The following is a 16,754-nucleotide window of genomic DNA, read 5'->3' on the forward strand; positions in this document are numbered from 1 at the left end:
ACTAATACCACAAGCGGGGGTCATAATGAGCCTTTATTACGTCACGTAAACGTGGCATTAGGTTAGAACGAAAACACAGAAACAAAACTCTTCCATGCTTCTCCACAAGCGGCGAAGACGCCTCGGTTTGACTGTTTCTCCTGCTGGGTCAACGATGAAGGTCACCGCCGCCGGCCTCCGTCGCAGGACGTCCCGGGACGGAAGGGGGCAGCTGCAGTTCGCCGTGCTGTCCGGCAGGGGGAGGCCTTTACCCCCTTTTCACTGCCTCCTGCCCTTTAATGGGGCTTTATGAGCTGTGATGAATCACTGGCGCTCGGCACCGCAACGCCACGCCTGTTGTGTTGAGTGTTGACTACTATTTTATTGTAGATTTTTAGGTTCTTGCCTATTTTGCGATTCGGGGAAAAAAATGACAGATGCATGTGACAATATTTTATATGGCCATACATACACGAATATCAATTTGCTCTGCGTGTCCTGTGCGTAAACCTACAGTAGAGACTACCTTCAGTCTCGGGCGTGAAGTATATAACAGTGAATTTACAACAGCCAGCAGCAGCCACCTCCAGTACGTCGACGTCACTCGAAAGAAGCTTGTTGGAGTATCCATGGTTTCCTTAATGTCCCATCCCATTGGCTCTGCATGGGAGTGCAAAGGGCAAAGGTGAAAGTGCACGGCGTGTGGTGGCAACAGCGCCCGGACCTGTGGCGTAAGTGTTGATGATGCTATAGACGTAATTTATATGTGACAAAATTTAAATCGGATGGAAGTGCAGGTGGTTTGTTAGGCTTGACCGTTTTACTTCGTGTTCGCTCGTCTGGAACGGATAGACGTACAGCTTGCAGCCAGATATTTCTGCAGACGCTTCAGTGTTAACAACGCGATTTAGACGGAGGATGGTAGGTTTGCTGTCGTAAATTATAATCAGGCACACAACAGATCTGCTGTGTGCATGGCATTATGTACTTTATCAAAATGTTTCAGCGTATGCCGATAACTATACCTCTATACTTGGAGAATAAAAAAAATCGAGGAGGACAGACGTGTGACATTAAACGTCAGCGCGGATTGAATTTAGCCGAAACCTCTTTGTGACGGTGAGGTGTCTATCTTACAGATATAAATAGTATCATTTAAAAAAAAAGTTATTTCAGTTCAATACTCCATCACTCGTTAAATAAAACCGTATGAATTCTGCACGGAGATTTAAGTACCTTGAACGAAGTTTGAAACCAACACATGCTTTAGGCTGATACACCTGCCTTCTGCATGTTTAGGTGGACTGCTTATGTGATTTCCTTTGCGTGACGAGCTAGCACTGTGTTTCCAGATTAATGGAGCTACTTCAAGTATTGGAGCCTGAAGACAAGCCACAAGAATCAACCTGGTCAGTCAAAACCTTACCTGGTCTCTGAGATTCTATGGTTTATGGTAAATGACGTTGTGTCAGCGCATAAAATGCGCTAGTATTCAAACAAAAGCATACTGAACTCTGAGCTCGTTTGCAGGTAAAACACAAGTATAAACTGTTTCCAGTAAGAAGTCAAGTCAGATTATTTTTTATTGTTTTTCAGTAAGGATAAGGATAATAATCTGCTACAGATTATTAGGTAACATTTCGTTTGTTAATGAAAATGTAATCCACATGGTGGTATATAATCAGATTCCTACAGTTTATGAATATTACATCTGTAATTACACATTACATCTGTGAAACTGTACAGCTGCTGTTTTCAGTTTAAGCAGTCAGCAGAATCCAACAGCTAAAACATAATCCTGACTTTTTTTTACATTTCAAGGAATTGCCTCTGCTGAGCTCATACTTGCCAAAGCTCTGAAGCAGGGTTTCGCAAACCTGTGTGTTTGTAATGAGAAAGCAGCTCCTTGTGACGATGGCGGTGTCGCATGTGGTGTCTCCGGGTCTAGGTATGCCCTGGTGCCCGCAGGGGAGGGGCCGGGCGAGAGAGTTGGCCACACCTGCACCTACATTCCCGGGAAAGATGGACGCAAAGGGAAGATTCTTATTGTTGGAGGAGCCAATCCCAATGGCAGCTTTTCCGATTCCTACATCATTGATCTGGGTAGGATTCTCATCCTGAAACCTGGTTAGGGGACATTAAAGGCATTAATTTGAAAGGCGGCAGTTATATGCTATAGACACAGCGTGTTTTGAGCTTGGTCTAGATATCAAGAGATCTCAATGAATCTAGCTTAGGGTGCTATGAATGGCTGGAGATGCATGGGTCAGGAATTAGACATGATCATTATAGGGGCTGAGAAGGGAAAAGGTTTCATGGAGCATGCTGGAAATCATAGCCCACCTTTGCCAGTATTATACCTTTCTTTTTATAGATTACAGATGCTGGCTTGTAAAACAAATAACTGAGGTGCTAGTTTGCTATTGCACCATACAGCAACTCCTAGGCTGACTTCGAGGTGCAGTGTTTATGCACACCATTTCTGTGCGTGTCTTGTTTTATAGCGCTCGGTGAACGGAAACTGAAAGGATGCTTTGTGGCCCTAGATAGGAAAGCAGTTCTAAAAATCTTTTGAAATGGCATGATTGTGCAGAGAAAACAAAGCAGAGCTTTCACAGCGACAGAAAAAAATCTGAATACATTTCATTTTTCCATTCATCCATTTTCTATCCACTTCTTCCAATTCAGGGTTGCGGGAGCCTATCGTGGCAAGTAACGGGCACAAGGCAGGGATCACCCTGAACCGGACGCCAGTCCATCACAGGGCACACAGGCACAAACAAACACAGCTGGGCCAGTTTTCCTAAAAGCCTGTCTAAAGCTTCCGGGAGGAAACCGGAGCAAACCCATGCATACACACGGGAGAACATGCAGACTCCACACAGACAGCTCCCCAGGTCCGGAATTGAACCCAGGGCCCCAGCACTGCGAGACAGCAATGCTGACCACTGTGCAACCATGCTGCTAGCAGTCATTCAACATCTAAAAATAAGGAGAATCCGGATCCACATAGGAAATGTTCATAAAAGTACTTTTTCATGCACAGAGAACATTTGTATACACTCTTGTATCTGATACTGCGTGCCTATTGATTCTTTAACTTGACATCCATGTGATGTGTGAGTCAGTGTACATAACCAGGCCCCAGGGCATTTTCTCTCACCATTACATCAGCCTGTCAGGTGTCAGTAAGATTTGTGAAGATGCCGAATGTTTCCGATCTGCTTGGACAGACGCCCACGAGTGGGACATCCCGGACTGGGAGGGCTTGCTGCCGAGATACGAGCACTGCAGCTTCGTCCCCCAGAGCAGACCTGGCAGCCTCTGGGTGTTTGGAGGGGCGGAGCAGAATGGCAACCGCAGCTGCGTGCAAGAGTTACAGATGGGTAAAAGCACTTTGGTACCAAGCCTGGGAACAGCTCCAGTTAAATTCTCTCTGACAGTTAAGTAGTTGCATTATTGCTGCAGTTATAGCGATAAGTGTGGATGTTTGCCCGTTATGCCTTCTGGCACGTAGAGGCAGCCAAACCCTGTTGTTGTTTCCGTAACATTAGTCTTTTACAGGACAGGGCTGTTAGCCTTGTGCCCAACCTCCAACATGGAGGACCTGGCGTCTGAGGTGGGACACAAACCCACTACCCTGGGATTATGAGTCTCATGCTCTACCAGCAGAGCTAGTCAGGGGGCCCAGCCATTAGTATGCAGAGGGAATAATAGTCAAGTTATTAAGAAGTCATTAATAATCAAGAATAGGGTGTACAGTATGAGGCACTAAAACTAAGAACAGAATGAACGAGAAGGTTTTGGGTTTGATGGGCGCTTATATCGAGCAGTCAAGGACATGAATAGATAAAGGACTTTTTTTTTCAGAAAAATCCCAGCCGGTCCCATCTTTTGTGTAAAAGTCCATTTTTCAGCTGTATTTACCTATATATTCAGATGCAAGAGGGGCAGAACAGCGGTAACATACAGAGCGCGTTTTCCGCTCGACAGCCTGAGCTCGTGCTGTTGGAGGACTTGTCCTGACAGAAGTCCAGACGGAGCCTGGAGAATCCAGGAGAAACCACAGGGCGATCAGCTAGGTGTTTGAATGCCCGTTTCTTTCTGATGCAGAAAGATTGAGGGATCTGAAACACAGCTCTGTGCTGCTTCAGCCTAGGTTGCAATTTTCTGAGTAGCCCCTGTGTGACACCTCTCTCCCCTGTGTGACACCTCTCTCCCTTGTTCCTGTGTCCAGAGACAGGTTCATGGAGGAGTGTGAAGGTCTGTGGGACGCCTCCCTCGGCTCGGACCTATCATACTTGTTCTGCCTGCGTCGGGGAAAGGCTGTATGTCTTCTCCGGAGGGGACCAGGGAGCTGCACCTGTCTCAGACTCCCAGCTTCACGTCTTCGACTCAGGTGTGTCGGAGTAACGGGATTTTGATGGGCGTAATCTGACCAGCTCTGTGTCACCAGCTGTAAAAGTAGGTTCGATTATATTTCAATATCTGGAACCCCAAAACATTCTTTGGATTATATAGTATAGTACGTACTAGATGTCCATGAAGATTTTTTCCTCCATTGCAATATTTATTGTACTTCTTTTTTTCCCCAGTGTCTAACACGAAACCAAAACTGCATTTAAGCGAAAGGCTTAAAACCTTTTCATATTCAGAAAATGAGGAGCAAGCACAGTTCTTGGCCACACATTTAAATATAGAGAGATTTTAATATAATAAAATAATAATAGTTCCTTACACTTCTATAGCGCTCTTCTGGACACTCCACTCAAAGCGCTTTACAGGTGATGGGGAATCCCACTACCGCCACCAGTGTGCAGCCCCACCTGGATGATGCGTCGGCAGCCGTAGTGCGCCAGTACTCTCCCCACACACCAGCTCTCAGTGGGGAGGAGAGCAGAGTGATGAAGCCATTTCAGAGATGGGGATTATTAGGAGGCCATGATTGGTAAAGGCCAGGGGGCAATTTGGCCAGGATGCCGGGGTAACACCCCTACTCTTTTCGAGAAACGCCCTGGGATTTTTAATGGCCACACCAGTTCTCTTGTCTGTTCAAAGTAATTCTCCCCCTTCTCACTGGTGGGGGCACTTTTTCTGTTGCAGCATCTCTGACGTGGTCTCAGCCAGAAACCCAGGGCAAACCACCCTCCCCAAGACACGGCCATGTTATAGTTTCTGTCGGCTCCAAGCTCTACATTCATGGCGGTTTAGCTGGAGAGACGCTCCACAGTGACCTGCACTGCATCGACACCAGTAAGTGCGATCTAGCTGGACTGCTTGTTGAGCTGTTTGTAGGACCAGCAGGAGCTGTGCTGCACATGATGTCTTATTTCAGGGGCATCCACACGGCTGTTTTTGTATGTAGAGCTGAGACATGTCATCGTGTTTCTGCTTTGAGGCTTTATCATTTGAAGCAGGGTGTTTTTTTTCTCCATTGTAACACTGTGGGAGTGGGAGGGGCGGCAGCGAACACCAGGGGCACTGGTGTGACGTGAGCGAAAACTGGGGGGAAAAAAAACACCCATAAAGGGGAAAAACCAAAAGCAAGAAGTAAAATATGCTGCTTTGCACAGTGGCGTCCAGGTTCCATTTTTTCGGGGTCCTGTCTGGGGGAAAAAGTTATTTGCTTTGAATGGTGGGATCCAGCCTGGATTATCTCTATTTAGCGGGGTCCAGACTGGAGAAAAAAAGAGCGAGGCCAAAAACAGAAGAAAACTCCACCTGCCCTGGTGAATCCTTGCAGCCAAAGGAGAAAATAAAAGGTCAACGCTCCCTCCACAACCCCCTCCGGGGCTATCGCTGGAAGGTTCTCCCCTTACGGGGGTCCGCTCGGCCCTCCGGGGAGGAGCTCAGTGTGTCTCAAAGGGCCCCACACAGCTACGGCTTGTCCCTCATTAGCCAGGGCAGCTGTGGTGGCCAAGGCAACGCGTCGCCCTTAATCCAGGGCCCCACACTGAACACGCCCCGCTACGTTCTGATTGCGAGCTGTATGCCGGTCAGCCTGGGACTGAGGGCTTGTGTTTTTGCGGCCTGTCTTCCAGTGGACATGAGATGGGAGAGGGTGAGAGCGAAGGGAGACGTGCCCCCTGGCTGTGCGGCCCACTCTGCAGCCGCCCTGGGAAAAGTCATCTACATCTTCGGGGGCATGACCGCGTCCGGGGCCGTCAACTCCATGTACAAGTTCCACATCGGTAAGACGGACACGCCGAACGATCCCGTTCCCTTTCCCTTTCAAAGAATCTTGAATTATCAGTTCACTTCGACTGTCCAGTGGTCTTCATTCCTCAGTTTTTGTCCTCTGACTCTACGGCTGAGAAATACAGGTCATGTGAGGTTATTATTATAATAATAGCTTACACTTATATAACACTTTCCTGGACACTCCACTCAAAGTGCTTTACAGGTAATGGATAATCCCACTCCTGCCACCAATGTGCAGCCCCATCTGGACGATGCGCCAGTCTGCTCCCCACACACCAGCTCTCAGTGGGGAGGAGAACAGAGTGATGAAGCCAGTTCATAGATGGGGATTATTAGGAGGCCATGACTGGTAAAGGCCAGGGGGAAATTTGGCCAGGATGCCGGGGTACTCTTTTCGAGAAACATCCTGGGATTTTTAATGACCACAGAGAGTCGGGACCTCGGTTTTCCTTCTCATCCGAAGGGTGATGTGTGGGGCTTCTTCTCTCCCTGAGCAGACCGACAGCGCTGGACCCTTGTCACCTTCGGTGGAGCCCTGCCCTCGAAACGCCTGGACCACTCCATGTGTGTCGTTCCCTGGCGCCTGAGAGCCAGCGGTGACGTCTCAAGGGCGCTGGCAGACACTGGCGGCGGCGGTGGAGACAAAAACAACCCCGCAGAAAGCTTACCCAGAAGACAGCAGGAGGAGACCAGCCCAGGGGAGTTTGTTCATCTGTGTTTTGTTTTCGGGGGCATGGACACCGAGGGGAACATTTATAACGACTGTGCTGTGGCTGTTCTTAGTCAGTAGAAAGTCTCAGTTGCATAAGGGAATTTCAGAACTGACCCAGTTTGTTCTGTAATTTGTGATTACCGCCCCCAAGGATAAAAATAAAGCCCTGTATTAGGTGCCAAGGACGGTTAAGAGGAGTGTATGTTGGAACAGATAACGCAGCACGGCGCAGGAAAAGTCTAATTGTAGCACCCCAGAGCTCAAGAACTTGTGTTATGGCCCAAGCCCCGGTTTTATGTCATTATACAGTACATTATATCATGAATACAACAAAAGCTGAAACAGAAAAGAAACAACAAACAGTTTTACAAACAAAACAAACACAGACCTTTACTTCTTTTCTCCAAACAAAAACACAAAACTACGCGCTTTTGTCCAAACATACTCCAGCGCTCTGACCTGGCTCAAGAAAAAACAAATGTCCCCCCATAAAATGTCTTCCACAAACTATCTTGCTACTCTCGCTATTCCCTATTTACATGAAACAAAATAACAAATTCAAAATGAAAGAGAAAAGGAGAAAGTCAGACGCAAGAGGCACTGTGAACATGTCAAGAAAGCATCACAGTTTTAGTCCATTAATGAGCACAAGCAGACAAAACCACAGGGACAAACTCCTGTAAAGGCTACAGTGTGATGATTTGACAATTCGTATATAGGGAAATACCAGATCCTCCTATTCATGTGGAACATCAAGACCACACCTCCTCTCTCTCAGGTGTGAAACTAGCATTTAAAGCAAAATCAGAGAAAGATGAGCACCCAGTGGTCATAACACTTGACTAGTTTTTCTTCTAGAAAAACTATTTGCAACAAAATGGAGGCTCCCAAGAGTACTGTACATACAGCTGCTTAATAGTGTAATTGTGGACTACGAACTACTTTCTGATTAAGGTCAGAGGGCAGTTATGAACATTTTACAATGCATATTACTCTAATGTAAATTGTTCGCATCCTTTGGTTTATAGCTTGTTATAGCATCCTGTTAGTGGTATGTTAGTTTACATTTCTGTAGATGGACACAGTAGAAAAATTTGGATTCAGTATTTTCTGGATTCTTCTACAGTCATTACCAACCTGTGGAGATCAATGACCATTAGCCAGCAGTGACCTTAGCCATTATGATGCTTCTTGGAGTCTCCTGGTTTTCTTGCAGTGCAGCTCTTTGGTATATCCTTGGTTTACTTATTTCATCAACACTTGTCAGTGATTCCCAATTCTACACTTGCAGGCCCAAACACTTGCTAATTTTGTTCCAACAGCATTTTATCAAACCCTTAGTTGGCTTAATAGGTTTAATTGTCTTAAACGTGTTGCAACAAAAAAAGGTCCGGTCCATTTGACAAGTAACCTAAAATCCCAGATTTGTGAGCAAAACAAAACTTGTAAACCCACCTGTTAAGCAACTTATTAGCTCAGTTAAAGCTTCAATAAGGCAATTAAGCAAAACTGGAATGAGAATCAGGACAGGTGTGGTTATCATGGTTCAGGGTGAGAAACCTGTTCTCAGGTTTAAGTCATTTTATTGATGCGCTTTATTACAAAAATCAACTATTAAAAACCTCAAACCTCATTAAGTCTGTTTAGACTTGTCCAAGTAAGAAAAATAGATTATCTGACAAGCAGCAGAATGCTTAGCATTGCCATCTTGCAGCACCCAGGTCATGGGTTCAGTTCATTGGGGGGTGCTGTCTGTGTGGAGTTTGCATGTTCCCCCCACATTGACATTTCCTTCCACATACTGGTAGGCGAATTGGCTTCTGGGAATACTGGCTCCAGTGTGAGTGTGGGCATGTCTGCTCTGGGATGAACTGGTGTCCCGTTCAGTGTGTATCCTGCGCTTATACCCATTGCTTGCTGGGAGAGGCTCCTGCTCACTGGTTTGGAAGAAGTGGACGGATGGTTGAGGTTAAACTACTCGTTTGAGCAAAGCTGACAGCAGAAGAGCCTCCCCAAATCAGGTTTGTCAGCCCTGTTGAATTACCTCTTTGTACCACAGGAAACTTCAGTCTTCCATTGCAAAGGCAGAATGCTATACATGTTGAATTATATTTAAAGGATACGGAGGAGGTGTGAATGTGACCCTTAGAAGAGCACAATGCAAGTATTAAAGACTTAGGGAGAATCTATAATTCAAATCTGCAATGTTTCACATTTCCATCAGAAAATGTAGAAGGCATTGCTACACACACACACACCAGTTCTCTGAAGAAAACTGTTTCTGACAAGTCCTCAAGTTTGCATTTTCCTTCTCAAGGAGTTCCCTGCCTCCCCTATTCAACCTTGTCAGAAGTAGCGTTTCTGGATGAAATATTTTTCCAGTTCACACATACTTTGTCTAATCCTGCAAGCAGGAATGATGAGGATGGGTCCCATTACTGCAGCTCTCCCCAGTAAGCACCAGACATTTACTAGTTATCAAAATAAAGATCCACATTTAAACAATCTCCGGTATGAAGAAACCAGATCGTCTTTCACTGGAGAATGGATTTAGGATACTAAATATAAGCAGCATTAAACTGAAAAATATTTAAACCACTAGAGTGTCACTTTTTATAACACCCCAGTCATTCATCATTCTTGACTACTGAGATGAAGTGAAAGAATAGAGCCAGACAGGTATTCATATCAAACTTACCATTTGTTTATTCAAGGTATTTTGTACAGTAGAAAGCTTTTCTACATCACCCAGAACGACCAAATCTCAAATAAATAACTTTCAGAATCTGTGAACACGTCGAGACCCATTAACACCTCACTCCCCTCCCACCCCCCCACCCCAAGAACAAAATAAATCCTAAGTCAGAAACTGCCAAAGAACAGCAGCAGCCAGCCCGGTCGGGCTACGGCCTTTTTTTTTTAAACTCCACTTCACAGTGAAGAAAATACAGGACATCCACTCGCTTCCGCTTTAAAAAGTCTTTCCCAGGAGATTTCATTTTCCTCGCAACAGTTCAAGGAGTCCAATATGTACACCGTACCTCCCCCAGGGGGAGCTCTACAACTCATCCTTGTCCGACGGCTCGTCGTCGCCCCCCTCAGGAGGGGGTCCGCCGGCACCGCCGTACAGCTTGCTGACGATGGGCTGCACGATCTCCTCCAGCTCCTTCTTCTTGGCCTGGAAGTCCTCCAGCTCCGCGTCCTGGTGGCCCTCCAGCCACTCGATCTTCTCCTCCACCGCCTTCTCGATGGCCTCCTTGTCCTCCGCCGACAGCTTGCCCCCCAGCTTCTCCTTGTCCCCGACCTGGTTCTTCAGCGAGTAGGCGTAGCTCTCCAGCTCGTTGCGGGCATCGATGCGCTCCTTCAGCTTCTTGTCCTCCTCGGCGAAGCGCTCGGCGTCGTTGACCATGCGCTCAATGTCCTCGGGGGTCAGCCGGTTCTGGTCGTTGGTGATGGTGATCTTGTTCTTGTTGCCGGTGCCCTTGTCCTCGGCCGTGACCCGCAGGATGCCGTTGACGTCGATCTCGAAGGTGACCTCGATTTGGGGGACGCCGCGGGGCGCAGGGGGGATGCCGGTCAGGTCAAAGGTACCCAGCAGGTGGTTGTCTTTGGTCAGGGGGCGCTCACCTGGACAAAGCAAAGAAGTCAGGATCTTGCACAGTCTAGAATATGCTCTGTGACAAAGCATCAACTTTGAAGGAATCATTTGATCAGTATTCATGCATCCTGTAGGATCAATATTTAAGGAAAGTTTGATGCAACTTCCTGTCCAAGACCCATTATTAAAAATAAAGCGGATTTAAGCATCTCAAGATGACGTAACCAAGTTTTTAGATGTGTGCAGCACAGGACTCACCTTCGTACACCTTGATCGTGACGGTGGGCTGGTTGTCGGAGGCTGTGGAGAAGATCTGAGATTTCTTGGTGGGCACAACGGTGTTCCTGGGAATCAGCTTGGTCATGACGCCACCAACGGTCTCAATGCCAAGGGTCAGAGGGCACACGTCCAGAAGGACCAGATCACCTGGGCAAAACACAAGAACACATTCATTCCCTACCGGTCACAGACGCGAACAGCATTGAAATATTAGGACATAGGAGGACTTGGATGAGCAGTGGATAATGCTGACCAGTTAGATGTTCTACCCAACTGGGGAACAATAGGTATAAAACACCAACTAGATGCAAGCTCTTGAATTGGTTTGGAAGTGCAGTGAAGCCGAGACGCACCTGTGTCCTCCTCTCCCGACAGTACGCCAGCCTGCACGGCAGCCCCATAAGCCACGGCCTCGTCCGGGTTGATGCCGCGGGAGGGCTCCTTGCCGTTGAAGAACTCCTTCACCAGCTGCTGGATCTTGGGAATGCGGGTGGAGCCGCCCACCAGCACGATTTCGTCGATGTCCGACTTCTTCAGGTCGGCATCCTCCAGGACCTTCTGGACCGGCTTCATCGTGGAGCGGAAGAGATCCTGCCCAAGATAAAAGCCTTTTTAAAACCACAAGATCTTCCCTGTAGCTCAAAGTACTTCAGTCAATATTCCACGCGACTCCCAACGGCCCGATCAAAGGACACCCAAGCCCGCTTCAGTAGGTGGGATCTTACCATGTTGAGCTCTTCAAACTTGGCCCGGGTCAGCGTTTCGGAGAAGTCCTCTCCCTCAAAGAAGGACTCGATCTCGATCCTAGCCTGGTGCTGGGAAGACAGGGCCCGCTTGGCCTTCTCCACCTCGCGCCTCAGCTTCTGCACGGCCCGGTTGTCCTTGCGCACGTCCTTCCCCGTCTTCTTCTTGTACAGCTTGATGAAGTGCTCCATCACGCGCTGGTCGAAGTCCTCCCCGCCCAGGTGGGTGTCGCCGTTGGTGGCCACCACCTCGAAGACCCCGTTGTCGATGGTCAGCAGGGACACGTCGAAGGTGCCGCCGCCCAGATCGAAGACCAGGATGTTCTTCTCCCCGTCCTTCTTGTCCAAGCCGTAGGCAATGGCGGCAGCCGTCCTGAAAAGGAGCAAAAAGACGAGTTCAATTACAAGATCAAAAACAAGTCAGTCTGTAACTAACCAATTCCACTTGTCTGCGTAGTAGCAGTTGGATATAAAAACCATCTCTACATGTGCTTAAGAGCTGAAGGCGTCGCACTGCTGGACACTCACGGCTCATTGATGATCCTCATCACGTTCAGCCCAGCAATGACCCCAGCGTCCTTGGTAGCCTGGCGCTGGGCATCGTTGAAGTAGGCTGGCACAGTGACCACGGCATGAGTAACCTGTGGGCATGGAAGAGCAGGTTAGAGCGCATCAAAATCCCTTCCTGGGCATCTTGGGCCGTTTCGATCGGCTGCAGAGCTGCATTTAGCTTGGGTATCTCCATACCTTCTTGCCCAGGTAGGCTTCGGCAGTCTCCTTCATCTTGGTGAGCACCATGGCCGAGATCTCTTCAGGGGCGAAGGTCTTCATCTGACCACCGACATCCACCTGGATGTGGGGCTTGCTCTTCTTTTCAATCACCTAATGACCAGGAAGAGAAAGACTGGTAAAGAGGCAATTCCTCACACATCTGTCCCCATGATGAAGATGCCGGTGAGCATGTAATCAACAGTTTACACAGGAAAACTTAAGCCTTTGGCAGGTTTTATCTGGAAGGAAGCTAGCAAGATGGTAAAGAAGAACTCTTAAAACCCAAGTGCCTCCAGCTTTAGAGGTATATAGTTTTCCCGAATCTGAAGCAGTCCAATTCATGGGTGCCTTTACCTTGAAGGGCAGGTACTTGATGTCCTGCTGAACGGTGGGATCGTTCCAGGTGCGGCCAATCAGACGCTTGGCATCGAAGACCGTGTTCTCGGGGTTGGAGGTCAGCTGGTTCTTGGCGGCGTCCCCGATCAGGCGCTCCCCCTCGGTGGTGAAGGCCACGTAGGAGGGTGTGATGCGGTTGCCCTGGTCGTTGGCGATGATCTCCACGCGGCCGTTCTTGAAGACGCCAACGCTGCCAAACAAACAAAAAAGCACAAGCCACGCTCGTTTGAAACGGTCTCGCTTGGAACCACAGTCATGGAACGACAACCGAATTTCACAGGGTATAGAGACTCCTAGGTAGTGTTCAATTGCCAGACTGCTCCGAAGAGCTCATCAAGAAGGGCCCGTACAGCAGTTGCACTAGGAGCAGATTCTAACAGTTCTTCTAGAAAGAAGTCAGGTGTTTTAAGCCAGGGACAACACATTGCTGTCATCTGTGGAATTTCAAAACCCACTGTCCGGGTCCCTACTGCAAATGGGCTGTGCAGTGGCTCTGTAGCTAAGGATCTGCGCCTGTAGCTGGAAGGTTGCTGGTTCGTATCCAGCAGCCGACAGAGGAATCCTACTCCGTTGTGCCCCTGAGCAAGGCCTTTAACCCCAACTGCTCCAGGGGTGCCATATAAATGGCTGACCCTGCACCCAAGCTATAATCCCCGTCTGTGTGCGTCTCATGGAGAGACACTTCTGTCTCTCATGGAAAGACATCTTAATACAAGAAATTGTACTTGGCCAGTAAAGTGATCTCTTCTAAAATTGCTTAACCACAGCCAAGGACTGGCACCCCCCCCCCCCCCCCCCTTGTCATTTACTTCAAATTAAAACCGTGCTGCAGCTCAGACTTACCAGGAGTAAGTGGTGCCCAGATCAATGCCAACAACGGTGCCCACACTCTCCTTCTTGTCTTCATCATCGGCAAACACACTGCCGATCACCAGCAGGACCACAAGCAGATTCTTCATCCTCGGCGTCGTCCGCTCACCGGTACGTCCCTCTGCGATCGCCTGCGAGAGACGGACAGGAGGTCACTCTCCACAAGCACAAGCGACAGCCACCGCCGTTGTGTCTTGCAACGATTCTCCTAGGCAACTGGAACATCAATCGTGATGCCAAGACGCAAACTGAAGCCGCCCCCCCACCACAAGAAACCAAGCCTCGGTGCCGCCTCCAGGCCTGGGAGCGAAGCGCATCTCCTTGCCTCAATGAGACCGGGGCGCCTCCTCACACAACAACGCGACGCCTGGAGACCCAGACGTTTCCGGTTAACAAGCGTAAACGACCTTAAAACCGCAGGCTGGGGGCTTTCCGATCTTCACGTACTCGGTCCGAGGCAGCGATGACATCTGGCAACGGCAGCGGGATGGAGCGGATACCGGGGGGCCGAAATCAGACGAAAACGGAAAAGAACACCACCACCCCCCCCCCTCCTCCATTAAGACGTTTAAAAAAAGCTCAGCGTTTAGCACCAGGTCCGCGACCCCCCCCCCCAGCGCGGTTTCTTTCTTTAAAAGCTATCGTGACACGTTTCAAAATGCACGCCCAATCTGAGGGGGAAAAAAAAAAAACAACCACACGTTCGCTTAAAACGCATGAATTCTCTTGCGCGCAACTGGGGAAGATGCACATACCCAGTCGCGTCGAGAGCTTTTTTTCCCCCCTATCGGAAAGGAGTCTGTGGAAAAGGCGTTATGGGCACCCACAGTTTGCACGCCGGTGCGACAGACCTCTGCTCACACCTCTGGCTACCAACCGCGCTTATTAACGAGCAAAATCATGGCTGTATCTTCTCGACCGGGCACAGTCAGACATGCAACAGCGACAGCTAGGCTGGAGAATTGCGCTACTAGCGCAAGGCACCGCCAACTCCCATTTTATCGCTTTAAATACACCAATAGTGGGTATTAGGAATAGTAGGAGTAAAACGAGAAGATCTGGAGTGGGGAGTAAAAAAAAAAAATGATAACACGTACCTCAAGTAGAAAGAGTAAAGAAAGACTCCCGCACAGTCGGCAACAAAATGGCCAAACGCAATTCCGCACAGATTTTACGACCTGAAACACTCTCTCTTCTCCGTCAGTAGGTTAGTGTGATGCTCAGGGCTGCGCCGCGACCGCTATATAAACCTTCGCCGCTTCCCCGTCGTGGAGGCCAGCGATTGGTCGGCGAGCAGCTCGTTGGAGGGTTTTCATTGGCTGCGAGGAGCACGCTGGCTGCTCCCGATTCGAACACGTCCTGGCCATGTGACGTCGGGAGAGTCACGCCCCCCGCCGGGCCCCGCGATTGGCCGGCTGCGGGACCGCCGCGGCCCAATCACGGACGTGCCGGTGTCCCGAGGCCGAGGGTGATTGGCTGTCCGCGCTGCCGGTCGCCGTGCGCTGCCTCTGTTTGATTCGTTCCCGTAGCGGTTCTGGAAGATTCACGGTGCAGGCTGCGAAAATTAATTTTTTGAAGCGGGCCTGAGCTGGCATACTGCCTTCTTCCGAGTGAAATTCTCAGTGTATTTCGAGCGACAGCAAGCGTCCTTTTTTTATCCTTTAGTGTAGTTATGTTAAAACTTGCATTATTCCTTATTTCACACTACCGAAAACAAAAAGAAACTACAATAAGAAAGGGGCATATAGAAAATCAAGTGTTAAATTACTTTCTATGCAATTTCTGATTGCTGATTCTTTCGTTTCTATTCCATTACTGGGAGAGTGTCCCTACATATCTTTCCCGTTTTGACCGTCTTTGTACAAATACGTGTTGTTGGTTTCTAATTCTGTGGTTATTGTTCGCCAGCTGATAGTATTTCGTTCACAGAGACCATCCAACATTTGAACACTAGGTCTGTCCGACGTCAGCCAGTTTCTGGAGATTTCTTTCCCGACAGTTGTAGTGTAAGCAAGTATTTTTTCTCTGCCGGCAGTTCATCTGCCGTTTGTCCCGGGAGCAAAATTCCAGCATCCAGTTTCAATCTAGCAAGCAAATGTCAGTTATTGTAAAATAGCTATGAAAGGTCGTGTATGAAGTATTCATCCTCGGAAGAACAAGTAATAAGTTTATTCCCTGCTGAGAAGAGAAGAAATGAAACACAACGTTTCGGTTCTGAAGCCTTCTTCAGGTGTTCGAATCCCCACACCTGAAGAAGGCTTCACAACCGAAACGTTGTGTTTCCTTTCTTCTCTTCTCAGCATGGAATAAACCTATTGTTCCTTTGCATCATCATCATAATAATAATTGCTAACTTTTAGCACTTTTCTGGACACTCCACTCAAAGCGCTTTGACAGATAATGCCACGTTATTGTCACAACTGAAATTCAGCAGCCCTGTAGCGTGACAAGGCGCGCAGACAAGGTCTTTGGTTAAGTGCGGTTAAGATACCCACATGATTAGTTTTGCCACAGTCTGTGTTGTCGGTATTCCTCCTGTTGATCTTTTTTCCCCCCTATAGAAACCCAGGCCGAAGTCATGTCTTACTACACACAGAAACGATCATGTTCTTCCAGGCCCCCAGCCCACAGCTGTAACCCGGGCCCAGGCTGTGCTCACTCTACTGGTATACTATCACCGAGTGCTACACAGTAGCTGTAACCACGCCAGTAACCACACCACCTGACTGAAGCGACTCTCCCTGCTCTCGTTTTCGCTTCGGAGCCGCTCGCCTGCGCGGTTCCTGGTGACCGGGTGCCGTGAGTCTGTTACCCGTGTTACTGTCTGCAGTACATGTCCCGTGATTAATTGTCTAAGGTTAAAAGGAGCTCTCCAGAAAAGTGGGGGTTCGGAGGGAGCCGTTTAAAAACTAGGATTCAATAGCATAGCGTAGCACAGCACATGAAACGACATCTGTAGGTCCACAGCTACAAAGACATTTACTGTGTTGTTCCGGCGGTACATTTCGTTTGAACTGAACGAAAGGTGAGGGGGAATGGCAGGATTAATTCTCCAGATTCATGGTGTTGCCGATCCAGCATCACAGCGACGACAGGGGGGAATGAACGAGAAAAATACGACACTGACGCAATCTGACGGTGCTCTGGATAGGACACGGTGCGTAATTGCAGGAAAGACGCGGCGTGTTGCATCACAGAGCATTCG

General features: G+C 48.5%; 2 protein-coding genes across 5 annotated transcripts; one reads left to right on the forward strand and one right to left on the reverse strand.

Moving 5' to 3' along the window:
- Positions 1–664: 664 nt before the first annotated feature.
- On the forward strand, positions 665–7,074 carry rabepk (Rab9 effector protein with kelch motifs). Of its 4 annotated transcripts, none has more exons than XM_088940484.1 (8): positions 665–710; positions 1,332–1,388; positions 1,928–2,082; positions 3,213–3,365; positions 4,217–4,378; positions 5,083–5,232; positions 6,021–6,170; positions 6,678–7,074. In XM_088940484.1, exons 2-8 carry the CDS (start codon positions 1,336–1,338, stop codon positions 6,968–6,970), a joined length of 1,116 nt encoding a protein of 371 aa, XP_088796610.1. In that variant the 5' UTR covers positions 665–710; positions 1,332–1,335; the 3' UTR covers positions 6,971–7,074. The 4 variants fall into 4 exon arrangements, with proteins under 4 accessions (XP_088796610.1, XP_088796611.1, XP_088796612.1 ...); XM_088940485.1 differs by having other exon boundaries at positions 677–710; positions 1,279–1,388; XM_088940486.1 differs by lacking the exon at positions 665–710 and adding an exon at positions 744–900 and having other exon boundaries at positions 1,279–1,388.
- Positions 7,075–9,577: 2,503 nt separating this feature from the next.
- hspa5 (heat shock protein family A (Hsp70) member 5) lies at positions 9,578–14,769 on the reverse strand. Its single transcript, XM_088940482.1, has 9 exons — positions 14,647–14,769; positions 13,523–13,680; positions 12,638–12,869; positions 12,260–12,394; positions 12,041–12,153; positions 11,495–11,885; positions 11,123–11,360; positions 10,749–10,916; positions 9,578–10,519 (listed from the first exon to the last, which is right to left on the reverse strand). The coding sequence occupies exons 2-9, from the start codon at positions 13,636–13,638 to the stop codon at positions 9,951–9,953; spliced, it is 1,962 nt and encodes a 653-aa protein (XP_088796608.1). The 5' UTR covers positions 13,639–13,680; positions 14,647–14,769; the 3' UTR covers positions 9,578–9,950.
- Between the last annotated feature and the right edge of the window lie 1,985 nt (positions 14,770–16,754).

This window comes from Atractosteus spatula, chromosome 23 (assembly GCF_055471065.1).
Source record: "Atractosteus spatula isolate fAtrSpa1 chromosome 23, fAtrSpa1.hap1, whole genome shotgun sequence".
In the NCBI taxonomy this organism is placed as follows: Eukaryota; Metazoa; Chordata; class Actinopteri; order Semionotiformes; family Lepisosteidae; genus Atractosteus; species Atractosteus spatula.

Bases quoted from the DNA above. Each gene is read 5' to 3' on its own strand.
- rabepk (XM_088940484.1), top strand. From the start codon at position 1,336: ATGGAGCTACTTCAAGTATTGGAGCCTGAAGACAAGCCACAAGAATCA. The intron at 2,083-3,212 runs GTAGGATTCTCA...CTGCTTGGACAG, and splicing joins TTCCTACATCATTGATCTGG to ACGCCCACGAGTGGGACATC. The intron at 5,233-6,020 runs GTAAGTGCGATC...CCTGTCTTCCAG, and splicing joins CCTGCACTGCATCGACACCA to TGGACATGAGATGGGAGAGG.
- hspa5 (XM_088940482.1), bottom strand. From the start codon at position 13,638: ATGAAGAATCTGCTTGTGGTCCTGCTGGTGATCGGCAGTGTGTTTGCC. The intron at 12,870-13,522 runs GTAAGTCTGAGC...TTTGTTTGGCAG, and splicing joins CTGGGCACCACTTACTCCTG to CGTTGGCGTCTTCAAGAACG. The intron at 12,395-12,637 runs GTAAAGGCACCC...CCTGGTCATTAG, and splicing joins TCAAGTACCTGCCCTTCAAG to GTGATTGAAAAGAAGAGCAA.